Source organism: Stigmatopora argus, chromosome 20, assembly GCF_051989625.1.
Source record: "Stigmatopora argus isolate UIUO_Sarg chromosome 20, RoL_Sarg_1.0, whole genome shotgun sequence".
NCBI lineage: Eukaryota > Metazoa > Chordata > Actinopteri > Syngnathiformes > Syngnathidae > Stigmatopora > Stigmatopora argus.
The window spans coordinates 7,070,121-7,083,889 of NC_135406.1; the positions used below are offsets into that span (position 1 = coordinate 7,070,121).

A 13,769-nucleotide genomic window follows, 5' to 3' on the forward strand; every position below is an offset into this window, starting at 1 on the left:
AGTTTTAGATTTTTGCAACGTTTCAAGAACATGACCATAAAATAAAATAAAAAGATAAAATATTTAAAATCTGAATTCACCACTATTTTGGCTTTAAATTGTGTAGTGGATGATTGGATTGAACCTGAAAGGTGACTTTTCTGGCATATATCTTTCCAAAATAATCTACCATGCTGTGATAATAAACGTGTAAAAGTAAGAAAAAAAAGTTTCCCCATTTTTGACTGCATGTAGCGACACGTATTATCTTTGTATTTTGCAGGTTTCAGAGAATATCTTGGTCCTGATGGGCAAGACTTTGTTGGCCTTAAAGAGCTCCCCCAAATCAAAGAGGAGGAGCCAGAGTTCCCTCAACAACAAATGGGAGACGAGCAACTTCCAATCAAAAGGGAGGAAGATCATTTCACCTGGTCACTTGGTGAGTTCGTGAAGAGGGAAGATGTTCTGGGCATGGCCGGCGAAGGTGCGGAGCCTGTAAACGCCTCAGGATGGCCCCAAATTAAAGAGGAGGAGCCAGAGTTCCCTCAACAGTGCAAAAGAGAAGAGCAACCTCCAATCAAAAACGAGGAATGTGTCAAATGGTCAACTGGTGAGCCTTTCAAGAGTGAAGATGATCTGGGCGTGGCCAACAGAGGGGCGGAGCTTCTAAGTGGCAGCTCAACAGAAGGATGGCGAGCAGAAAATTTAATTGCTCCTTTATCAGATGACAACGACTTGCTTTTTGACGATGATGATGTTGAAGATGTTAAGAAAAATCCCAGTGGCGACAAATTCTGCAAATGCTTTCAGTGTGGGAAAACCTTTGGGAAAAAATCTTCTTTGAAAACACATATGAGGAGCCACACTGGGGAGAAACCCTTATGTTCAGTTTGTGGTAAAACATTTACACACAAGGGAACATTTAAAAGACACACAAGAACCCACACTGGTGAAAAACCATTTTCGTGTTCAGTTTGTGGTCAAAGTTTCACACGGAAGGGAATCTTAATTAGTCATGCAATAACACACACAGGTGAAAAGCCATTTTCGTGTTCAGTTTGTGGTCAAACATTCACACAGAAGGGAAGCTTAATTAGTCACTCAAGAACCCACACTGGTGAAAAACAATTTCCGTGTTCAGTTTGTGGTCAAAGATTCACACGGAAGGGAATCTTAATTAGTCATGCAAGAACACACACAGGTGATAAGCCATTTTCGTGTTCAGTTTGTGGTCAAACATTCACACAGAAGGGAAGCTTAATTAATCACACAAAAACCCACACTGGTGAAAAACAATTTTCGTGTTCAGTTTGTGGTCAAAGATTCACACGGAAGGGAAATTTTAAAAGACACACAAGAACCCACATGGGTGACAAACCATTTTCATGCTCAGTTTGTGGTCAAACATTCACACAGAAGGGACACTTAATTAGTCATGCAAGAAGCCACACTGATGAAAAAACATTTTCATGTTCAGTTTGTGGTAAAACATTTACACACAAGGGAACATTTAAAATGCACACAAGAACCCACACAGGTGAAAAACCATTTGTGTGCTCAGTTTGCGGTAAAGCCTTTCCCCTAAAGCACAACTTAGAAGACCACACAAGAACCCACACTGGCGAAAAAACATTTTCCTGCTCAGTTTGTGGTCAAAAATTCACACGGAAGGGAAACTTAATTAATCATGCAAGAACACACGGGTGAAAAACCATTTGCGTGCTCAGTTTGTGGTAAAAGATTTACAGAGAAGGGAAATTTAGAAATACACACAAGAACACAGACTCGTGAAAAACCATTTTCGTGCTCAGTTTGTGGTCAAAGATTCACACAGAAGAGAAACTTAAATAGTCATGCAAGAACACACACAGGTGAAAATCCATTTTCATGTTCAGTTTGCGGTAAAGCCTTTTCTCAAAAGAAAGATTTACAAAGACACACTGGCAAAAAAATATTTTCCTGTTTGTGGTCGAACATTTTCCCAAAGGAAAGCTTAAAAGAACACTTATTAACCCACACTGGAGAACAATGTCTTCCTGCTCAGTCTGTGGCCACAGATTCGCTACAACCGCCCAATTAAAAAGCTACACAATTGAAAAACCTGAAAAAAAGACTTAACAACCCGCACAGGAGAAAAGCCCTTTTTTGCTCAATTTGTGGTAGGAATATCTTAAAAACACAATTACCCACATCCGTCAGAAACCCTTTTTCTGCTCAGCTTCTTGCCAGAGATTTAGTCGAAAGGATAGACTTAAAAGACACAAATGTGTTGTGATAAGCATTGGGCAATGACGGCTTTGCTTGCTTTATCAATTTCTGTATGAAAGATCATTGTAATCGCAGTATAATTGTATTTTGCATTCTGAAAATCTTGTTTACACTTTTTAATGTGTAAAATCGATCCACTATTCAAATACAGTAGAGCTTACTGCGGGATCGAGCCAGTATGTCAATTTTCTCGTATCTCAAGTCAATTCTTCCCATAGAAATGAACAAAATACAAATTAATCTGTTTCCATCCTAAAAAAAACACCAAAATTTGTTCTAATTTACTACCGACTCACAATTGGGAACCATCTGGTATGCTCAAATCTCAAATTTGTCTCGTATGTTGGAACACCTGTAAGTCAAGGTATTACTGTATACGAAAATTGAGTTTCGTTGAAGATTTTATTTAATTTACTATCTAAATAATATGGAAAATATCGTCACAGTTAAAGACATGCCTAAGAAATTTGAAAATTTGCAGTTTTTGTCTATTGAATTTGCAAGCAAATCCAATAAGAATATTGAGTGTTATTCAAACATGATACATTTGAATGAAAATGATTGATATATTGAATCTAGGATCTAAGAAACATTATAAGAAATGTGGTGTGAAAGATAATGAATTTGCTCAAAATAAATAAATAAGTCGTACAATGTCCTTATACTTTTGTCATATTATAAGATGAATCATGATTTTAAACCGAGACCAGAACCAGAACATGCTCTCAAAGTGTATGAAACTAGAATGCAATTAAAAACTTGTTGTTGTTAATATTTGAAATAGATGACAAAAAGAAAAATGGACTAAATGTAATGAAATAAAAATGAATTTTCCTATTTGACTATTTTCTGTTCCTTTTTCACAATGAATTTTAGGCCGTACCTGACATGTTTCGCGGTATCACTTCCGCCTTCATGAGAATATCAAGGCATTTCAAAAAAACAATGCGTTTTTTATCAAATTCCGATCTTGTGAAAATGATGCGATCAGGCCCGATTTCCGATCTGATTTTTGATCAGTAGGAATCCCTCAGAAGAATATGAGAAAAGATAAGTTTTACAGAATTAATAGTTGTCAAGAACAATTTTTCACAGCAATGGTAACACTTGGAAGTAGGGTAGTTTGCTTCTTCAAAAAAAGAACCGATGTTAGTAGCAGAGAATGGTTTCGATCCATTGACCTCTGGGTTATGGGCCCAGCACGCTTCCGCTGCGCCACTCTGCTTCTTCTGACATATCACTTCACACTTTACAAGGTAACTCACAAAACTAATCAATCACATTGAAGCAGATATACTGAGAGCACGTGGGTATTCCCACCTGCTGACAGAGCTCCTGAGGACCACCAGCGCAAGAACTTCGGTCTCGGCCGGGGACTGGCATAGCCTTGGTTAGTCCTGCTATTCACAGAGTCATCCATTACGCATTTAAAAATTTCCATTACAATAAAAAAGGCGGTACGAGACATTCGGCCCAGGGATTTACAAAATAATATACCATGTTGAATTTAAACATGCACTTAAGCTAATAATACCCCACCGACGAATCATTACCTTATCATGGTGGTGGGGTTTGTCAGTCCCAGTGACCCTTGGAGCTATGTTGTCCGGAGCCTTGAACCCCGGGGTAGGGTTATCCATGGCAAACTGGTCTGATGCGAGGGATCAGACAAAGAATGGCTCAGAAGACCTCTTATGATGAGCAACATTATTGGACGACATCTTCCCTCACCGGGACGCGGGTCACCAGGGCCCCACTCTGGAGCCAGGCCCGGAGGAGGGGAGCGATGGCAAGCGCCTGGTAGCCAGGCCTTGACCCATGGGGCCCGGCCGGGCACAGCCCGGAGAGGCGACGTGGGTTCCCCCTCACATGGGCTCACCACCTGTGAGAGGGGCCAAAGAAGGCGATCCCCGGCTGCAGAAACTATCTCTTGGGGCGTGGAATGTCACCTCTCTGGTTGGGAAAGAGCCTGAGCGTGAGGTTGAGAAATTCCGGCTCGACATAGTTTGGCTCAGCACTACACAGCTTGGGTTCCGGTACCACCCCTCTTGAGGGGGCTTGGACACTCTTCCAGCATCCCTCCATCTTCGGGTGGGGGGACGGCACCTGATTGTTGTTTGTGTGCATGCACTAAAAAGCAGTTCAGAGTACCTACCCCTTTAGGAATCCTTGGAGGGGGTGCTGGAGAGTGCTCCTTATGGGGACTCCCTTGTTCTGCTGGGGGACTTCAATGCTGATGTGAGACCTCGAGGGAGTGATTGGGGAGAACGGCCCCCCTGATCGAAACACGAGTGGTGTTCTATTGTTGGATTTCTGCGCTCGTAGTGGATTTTTTCATTGATAATACGGTTCCAGACTCTGGGTTAAAAGTTCTCTTTATATTTTTTTTCTGAACATAATCACCTACCGGAAATGTATCTTGATGAAAATATCTGAAAAAATTCAAATCTGGTGCTGTGGTTTTTGCTTGTTTAAGCATGTGCTGCTCCCGCTCTGACAAAGAAGTGGGTTGTATTTGAAGGAGTTCTTCAATTCCACAGTCATCACTGACATTATAGTTCGCTGACCAGAATGTCAGATGGTTGCTGTTTGACATAGCTTTCGTGAAAATGTATAAACTACCAATTCAGATGATCACGCTAGATCAAAATGATACATTTCAAACATTTTTCAAGTGTGATTTCTGGATTTTTCTTTTTAAGGTGGACCTGCACCTACGATGAAAATGTCAGAACACCATGATTTCTAAGTGGGAGAACTTGCAATATAGCTGGGTGTTCAAATACTTATATTGAACTCACTGAATAAGGTTATAAAGACACAATAGGATGCTATTTGTATTGAAAGAAACTTTCATCATGGCCAATAGTGGATGCATGGATACTGTGCTGTCTAACTTAAAAATGTGTTATTTCTCTTTGAAGCAAACTTTTGATAAATTATAAAGACACGAATGCCCCAACCAAAACATGGCCCAAACACAAAACTTTACCTCAATCAAAAATCAGTTTTAAACAGTGAAAAATAGTGCTTGAGTGCATTTGTTTTAATCTCAGCTATGATTTTGCATTCAAATATTTTTTTTCTTTAATTGAAGAGTTTTTTTTATTATAGTGAGGTTATGAATTGTTTGAATGCACAGCAATATTTCCATTAATGTAGTTTAACAATATACTCACGATGAAAAAACTATCCAGAATTATCAGAGAAGAGTTATTTTTTCAATGATCCACAAACTGGTTCTTTTTAATTCTGCTGAGCAAAATACCACCCACCTATTACTTCATGTTTGGCAACTAACACCTTATTAGGCTACTGTAGCACAATCTTTGCAGTGATGGTGAACGACTGTTGAAGGAAGAGCACTCTGTCTTCCTTCTCAGGTTCAATTAATTTCGGATGTGGAAGATTTTGGGTGTCCAAATACAGGATGGAGGCGATGAACAGTGACTTCGAAGCTTTTATTACAGAATATTCTGAGCACAGGTGAACCACAGGCAAGGCTGTCGTCCACAAATGCGCCGAGACAGACAACTTACATTCATTCACCTTTATTCTCTCAAAACGGTGTTCCCGAAACCGAACAGGGATGGGATTTTCCCTTACTTCATACAGTAAGCTATTTGTTATGAACCGGCAAATAGAAGATTGACAATGTTGCAAGTGTTCAAGGACACATCTGGCTACAGGACAGAGCTCTACTAAGGAGAAGCTCTTTAAGTTGCTTGTTTGTGCCTTGGAGGAGAGTCTTGGAGTTGTGGAAGCTGGAACTCTGGACGATAATCGGGACTGTAAAAGAATGAGAGTCCATCTGGAAAGTGTAGATTTAGACCGTCTGGGCTGCATTTGATGACAGGACACATCTTGATAAGAAGGTGCCAGCCCATCAAGTTGACAGCGCACTTTGATGAAGGAATGAGTTAGAGTTTGTGAGTAGCACTTGGTGGCTACCGGGGAAGTTAAAGGCAGGATGACCTCTTCACCCTTGTCTCTTTATTTCTGCGTGCATTTGGGAATGCCTATTGGTGAACCTATCATACCACTACTAGGATACAAGACAATCCTCTGTTAAATTCTTGCAAGAGAGAATCGAACCGACTTGTCTCTGTCTAGGTTCAAAGGACGTCTCAGCTCTCAAGGGAGGGGTGAGAAAATAGGAGTGAGAAGTCAATAAAGGACCCTAGTTACAATACAAGTTTTAGCTCTCAAAACAAATGAAGGTCATGTAGAGCCGAAGGTTCTTCTCCACATTCCAGCAGTCCAAGAGGATTCGACCATCCTGTTGTTTGGTCTAACTAAGGAGCAAAGCATTTACTCTGTTGCAAGCAGATGTACTAAAATGACTTTTCTAATGTAAATAAGCTAAGTAAAGCAAAAATAAAAATTTAGTTACATTTCTACCAATTATCACCTTCAACATCAAAGATAAAAACAATTTACCATTAATTTCAGACAAAGTTACTGTATTTTCACACCTGTAGAAAGAAAACAATCTTTTATATATTAATTTGTCAAATTGTTCAAATTAATGTATTCATTTTCCTCTTAGTTTTAAATTTTAGCAAATAACGCTTCTCTTTTTTGTCACTTTTGAATTTGGAAGGCTGATTTTGTCAACAAAAAGACCCAAAAAGTATTTTTCACCAAAAAGAGCTTTATTGGAACTACCAAAAAGATGACACGTTAAATCGGTTTAAAAACGTGATTCATCTTATAATATGACAAAAGTATAAGGACGTTGTAGTACTTATTTTGAGCAAATTCATTGTCTTTCACACCATATTTCTACTGTTTCTTAGATCCTAGATTCAATATATCAAATATTTTCATTAAAATGTATCATGTTTGAATAACACTCAATATTCTTATTGGATTTGCTAGCAAATTCAATAGACAAAAACTGCAATTTTTCAAATTTCTTAGGCATGTCTTTAACTGTGAAGACATATTTTCCATATTTTTACATCACATTATTGATTATTTACTTTGTAATTTCCTAATTTAGGCTCTACTATTACGGATAGCATTTTGAAGTAAATAAAATCTTCAGACACTCAATTTTCTTATACAGTAATACCTTGACACACAAGTGTTCCAACAGACGAGACAAATTTGAGATATGAGCATACCAGATGTTTCCCAATTGTGAGTCGGTAGTAAATTAGAACAATTTTTTGTGGTTTTTTTTAGGATGGAAACGGATTAATTTGTATTTTGTTCATTTCTATGGGAAGAATTGACTTGAGATACGAGTAAATTGACATACTAGCTCAATCCCGCAATAAGATCGTATCTTAAGGTATTACTGTATTTGAATAGTGTGGATCGATATTACACATTAAAAAGTGTAAACAAGATTTTCAAAATGCAAAATACAATTATACTTTGATTACAATGATCTTTCATACAGAAATTGAAAAAGCAAGCAAAGCCGTCATTGGCCGCTCACTGATTATCACAACACATTTGCGCCTTTCAAATCTATCCTTACGACTAAATCTCTGGCAAGAATCTGAGCAGGAAAAGGGTTTCTGACCAATGTGAGTAATTGTGTTTTTAAGATATTCCTGCCACAAATTGAGCAAAAAAAGGGCTTTTCTACTGTGCGGGTTGTTAAGTCTTCTTTTCAGGTTTTTCAATTGTGTAGCTTTTTAATTGGGCTGTTGTAGCGAATCTGTGGCCACAGACTGAGCAGGAAAACATTGTTCTCCAGTGTGGGTTAATTCGTGTTCTTTTAAGCTTCTCCTTTGGGAAAATGTTTGACCACAAACTGAGCAGGAAAATGGTTTTTCACCTGTGTGGGTTCTTTTGTGGGTTTTTAAGTTTCCCTTCTGTGTGAATGTTTGACCACAAACTGAGCAGGAAAATGTTTTTTTGCCAGTGTGGGTTCTTCTGTGTCTTTGTAAGTCTTGCTTTTGAGAAAAGGCTTTACCGCAAACTGAACACGAAAATGGTTTTTCACCAGTGTGGGTTCTTGCGTGACGATTTAAGTGTCCCATCCGTGTGAATGTTTGTCCACAAGCTGAGCAGGAAAATGGTTTTTCGCCTGTATGGGTTCTTGTGTGGATTTTTAAGTTTCCCTTGTGTGTGAATGCTTGACCACAAACTGAACATGAAAATGTTTTTTCACCAGTGTGGGTTCTTGCGTGACGAATTAAGTTTGCCTTCTGTGTGAATGTTTGACCACAAACTGAACACGAAAATGGTTTTTCACCTGTGTGGGTTCTTTTGTGGGTTTTTAAGTTTCCCTTCCGTGTGAATGTTTGACCACAAACTGAACATGAAAATGTTTTTTCACCAGTGTGGGTTCTTGCGTGACGAATTAAGTTTGCCTTCTGTGTGAATGTTTGACCACAAACTGAACACAAAAATGGTTTTTCACTAGTGTGGGTTCTTGTGTGGCCTTCTAAGTGGTGCTTTAGAGAAAAGGCTTTACCGCAAACTGAACACGAAAATGGTTTTTCACCAGTGTGGGTTCTTGTGTGCCTTTTTAAGTTTCCCTTGTCTGTGAATCCTTGACCACAAACTGAACATGAAAATGGTTTTTCACCTGTGTGTTTTGCTGCATGACTAATTAAGTGTCCCTTCTGTGTGAAGGTCTGACCACAAATTGAACACGAAAATGGTTTTTCACCAGTGTGGGTTCTTGTGTGCATTTTAAATTTTCCCTTGTGTGTAAATGTTTTACCACAAACTGTACATGATAAGGGTTTCTCCCCAGTGTGGCTCCTCATATGTGTTTTCAAAGAAGGCTTTTCCCCAAAGGTTTTCCCCCACTGAAAGCATTTGCAGAGTTTGTCGCCACTGGGATTTTTCTTAACATCTTCAACATCAATAGTTGACCATTTGACACATTCGTTTTTGATTGGAGGTTGCTCTTCTCTTTTGCACTGTTGAGAGAACTCTGGCTCCTCCGCTTTAATTTGGGGCCATGCTGAGGCGTTTGCAGGCTCCGCCCCTCCGCTGGCCACGCCCAGAACATCTTCACCCTTGAAAGGCTCATCAGTTGACCATTTGACATATTCCTCGTTTTTGATTGGAGGTTGATCTTCTCTTTTGCACTGTTGAGAGAACTCTGGCTCCTCCTCCTCTTTAATTTGGAGCCATGCTGAGGCGTTTTCAGGCTCTGCCCCTTCGCTGGCCTCGCCCAGATCATCCCACTTCACAGACTCACCAGGTGACCAGGTGACATAATCTTCCTCCTTTTTGATTGGAAGTTGCTCATCTCTCATTTTTTGTTGAGGGAACCCTGCAAAGACACGGAGATAAATGATTAAACATTTTCCAATTCAAATGACTGAATTTCTTGTTCACAGAAATGAAACAAAACAGAAGAGGGGGCCATACATTCATTTCGTCAGTGTTATGGCTGTCAGCCTGGGTATACATTATGTTGTAGGTTTTATTGTTTTTGTGTTTGGTTTTGATTTGCAGTTGCCTGGAGCTGTGGCGCCGCCCTGCCCAGGCCAACACAGCTGTGAAGACTTCCCACTTATCCCTCCTCCAATCACGGTCCACATCCTGACCTTACTTAAACCCTTCTATTTTTTAGTTCTGGGCTCGACTGTCTGGCATCCAGGTGATAAGGCGGTGGAGTCCTTACTTGCTTTAGAAGACACTTGTCTAAAGTTAAGTAAGTTGTGTTTGCCCCAGCTTGACCTTATTTGTGAGTACAGACGCTCCCCTACTTACGAACGAGTTAGGTTCCGAGCGATTGTTCATAAGTTGAATTTGTTTGTAAGTTGATTCAGTGCTATATTTTGTATTATAATTTATGTTTAAGTATAAGTATACTTAAATAACACGCATTGGTTTGTACTAAAAACATTTAATAAAATGGAGATAATATGTACAGTACTGTATAGAGAGAGAGAGATTTATGTATTAGAAACTGGCCGAAAGAAGCGATCTAACGACGATTGCACAGTTTTCTTCTTTTTTTCATCATAAATGATGCGGTAGCACTGTATGGCATCATTCAATTGATTTGCAAACTTTGTGCAACGTTCAATATTTGGGTCCTGCTGCTCGATCTTTCTGTTTATAAATGGTACTGACGGTCGAACGATTCAAGTTGTATGCCCGTGCAACGCTCACCACTCTCATGCGCATCAAGCTTTGTTATTATTGCCACTCGTTTCAAATGAAATGGCTTGCCTCTTCCTTGCACCTCCCTCACTAGAAGCCTTTTGCTTTTCACCAACCATATTGAATAATGGCTGCACGAGATATTTCATGATAAAAATGAAAAAGGTTCTTTGCGCAATGAAACGTCACACACTTAGGCAACTTACGCACTGCAACGAACTGGGCAGAGGAAGGTGGATGCTGGGTGAGCTGAGCGCGTATGTCGATATTCTCGTAACTCGAACGGACGTTTCCCATTGAAATGAACTAAAAACAAATTAATTTGTTCCAAACCTCTGAAAAAACACCAAAAACAGGATATTGGATTGGAAACAAATGTTTTATTTCTACTAATGGCCAGCTAGCTATTAACAAAGTAACACATAACTAGTGGTTTAATATTACTAAAATGTGTTTAATAGATCTAAAATTAGACGGATTTCGCGGAGGGTAGGGAGAGGGACATAGAGGGGGGCAAGCGTGGAAGACTTTTTGCACTGGTGAATAGTAATATAACAAACAAATTTAAATGAACTTGGATTATGATGCAGACACTCAAAAATAAATTTAATCTAACCTTACACTAAACTTAATTCTAATTTTGTTTTACATTTTTATACCTTCTCCTGGCCAGGTTGGCTGTTTGCCCCGCCTACAACCTGACTTAGTATCGATGGGCTGTTTGCTGTTGTATTCCCTTCAAAATATTCCGAAAATGATGCACACAAATATCCTCACAATAAGATAATGCACGACCACTTGCCAACGAGAAGTAGTCTTGAATTAGCGATCGCTCCCCTAATGGGAGCTAACAGGCTAAGGGGGAAAAAAACTGAAAAAAATGCAACGCTCCGCTCAGTGCCCGCAGAGAACTTATAAAGAGGTAGTTGCGACCAGAGATATTACACGTGGAGTTGCAGGGGAGAGAGCCAGTGCCCCTGATATTCTTATGAGCAGCCAACGAGAAGTAATACACTATACTCCTCGTATTAGCGATCGCTCCGGCATTCGCGCTCAGTGATGGAAAAAACACTGAAAAAAATCCAACGCTCCGACCAGTGCTCGTACATATCTGTTATACACGAAAGAGATGCGGCAAAAAAAGACAGTGCGCTCCAATGATAAACAGCCTCTCATGTCTTGGCCACCTGGCTTTCTCGCATCTCGAAATTTTTCTCGTATCTAGAGATAATTATTTGCTCGAAATTTTACTCGTATCTCGAAATGCTCGTATGTAGGGGTGCTCGTATGTAGAGGTACCACTGTACTGGGAATGTAAAATCTTATATACTTATATCGGCAGTGGTTAGGCTGGAAAGAAAGGATAAATACGCTGGTCGCTACACTAACGAAACTAAACTCAGGTGCCAACTTCTCCGAAAAGTAACAGAAACTCCGGGACACCGGACAACCTCCCTAAACTCTGGAAATCCCCCAAAAATGTCCAAGCAACTATTTCAGAAAAGTACCAAATTTCCAATTTAAATGCCTCGAAATTCACACCGTCGCTACGGCTTACGCACCTTACTTCTGCTTTTGATTCAACTGCACTGTAAAAAGGATGAATCCGGTAACATGAGTGCATTGTGAATCTTTTGAGTTACAAGTTCTGACAAATGATTTGTCTTGTGGGACTTAAGCGTGGGAATCGATCCGGAATCGATTGTACAAGCCGCACCCTTAAAATTGTTGAATTTTACAATTTCTCGCGTATAAGCCACCCCCTGATTCACAATTTTCACCTCCATATTTATAGGTTTGATCGGGAATACAAATGTTACTTTGAAGGGAAAATCTAAAGAAAAATCATCACAAGTGGTATTTCTGAGACACTGTATGAATCAAAAGCACATTATTAGAGTCAATATCATAAGGAAGTTAATATGTCTGTCTTTGTAAATGCAAAATATCAAATTATTCAATTTGAAAAAAGAAATAAGTCTATCTTGATGAGAACCTGATGCTTTCTAATTAAAGAAATTACAATTTTCTTACCAGAAGTATAAGATGTTGTGGCAGCCATATTGCTTCCAATATCAAAATATCTCAATTCCTTCGATAGTATTTTAGAACCATTCAGGCCAGTAAGGTAAAACATTTCAAAACATCCCAGGCGGGTGGCAAGGTATATGGCTTCCGTGTGCTCGCAGCGCTTTTAACCCTCAGAAACTCTCTCAATACTCAAAGAAACAGCATATTAGAGCTATACAGAGGAAATGCCTGACGTGAATGACAACAGAATGAGGGTGGGAACGCTTGGAAAATGGATTGAAGCCATGGATCGAACAGCTTTGCTATTGGATTACTACTAGATTGCTGACAGATTGCTAACGGATGGCCAACATTGTAGTTCGGGCAGCCAGCGTCGCACGAGTAACATTTGGAATGAATTGTCGATGCTGAAATAACAGCGAGGAGAATCAAAGGCTTGGGAGTGATGCATGTCGCGAGTTACAATGGATTGTGGAGGACTGGGCTCAAATGTCGGCCGGCCAGCACTGTTCGAGCTTCCGCCAAAGCTGGAATCAAGTTCCAGGAATACACAACTCTGACTGACAGTGGAGCCTAGCATGTTAAATGCCAAACTCTTTACATCAGAGTTTACCTTTGACCTCAATAAAGCATTACCAAACTTACCGTAATTACTCGAATATAACACGCAGATTTTTGCTATATAATTAATTCCAATAGTTGGGGGTGCGTGTTATAATCAATAACTAAAATAAATTACAAATTTTCGATCGAAAAAAGCATTGTCAAACTCACTGACGCACGGATTTTACGTCATCTCGTAAAGCCGACGCACGGATTTTACGCCATCTCGTAAAGCCGACGCACGGATTTTACGTCATCTCGTAAAGCCGACGCACGGATTTTACGTCATCTCCTAAAGCCAATCGAAAATCGGAAAGCCGAGACCACCACTGCCCCCCTCTAGCCTCGTACTCGTCTCAGTTCACCCTCTCTCAGTTCAGTGTTATAATCAATAACTAAAATAAATTACAAATTTTCGATCGAAAAAAGCATTGTCAAACTCACTTTGACGCACGGATTTTACGTCATCTCGTAAAGCCAATCGGATGATGTGTTGTGGGAGGAAGAGGAAGTGGATGAAGGAAGCGTGGACGTTGATAGGATTCTCAACGAACAGATGTATGAGGAGACGGATGAGAGGACAGACAAAGAGAGAGAGGAATATCTGCAGAGACTATTTAAAGATTCTGATTTGGACTCTTCATTTGAAGGATTCTAATGAATAAATTTGTTTGAACAAAACAATCGTTTTTCCAGATGTTTTTGGCCCAAAATTACCTGCGTGTTATTTTCGAGTGCGCGTTATATTCGAGTAATTACGGTAGTTTTGCTCGTGCTGTCTTTAAAAAAACATGCCAGTG

General features: G+C 39.8%; 3 protein-coding genes across 3 annotated transcripts in view; 1 reads left to right on the plus strand and 2 right to left on the minus strand.

Annotated features, from left to right (window-relative positions):
* LOC144065912 (uncharacterized) overlaps nt 1-1,780 on the plus strand; it is a 2,827-nt gene extending 1,047 nt beyond the window's left edge. The window contains exon 3 of the mRNA XM_077589150.1: nt 263-1,780. Coding sequence (XP_077445276.1) covers nt 263-1,686 — 1,424 coding nt within the window. The 3' untranslated portion in view covers nt 1,687-1,780. The remainder of the gene's footprint in view (nt 1-262) is intronic.
* LOC144065946 (uncharacterized) overlaps nt 1-13,769 on the minus strand; it is a 175,507-nt gene that overhangs the window by 110,943 nt on the left and 50,795 nt on the right. The window lies entirely within an intron of this gene.
* Nucleotides 6,315-13,769, minus strand: part of LOC144066100 (uncharacterized) — a 32,803-nt gene continuing 25,348 nt past the window's right edge. The window contains exon 7 of the mRNA XM_077589446.1: nt 6,315-9,496. Within this exon, the coding sequence (XP_077445572.1) occupies nt 7,899-9,496 (1,598 nt within the window). The 3' untranslated portion in view covers nt 6,315-7,898. The remainder of the gene's footprint in view (nt 9,497-13,769) is intronic.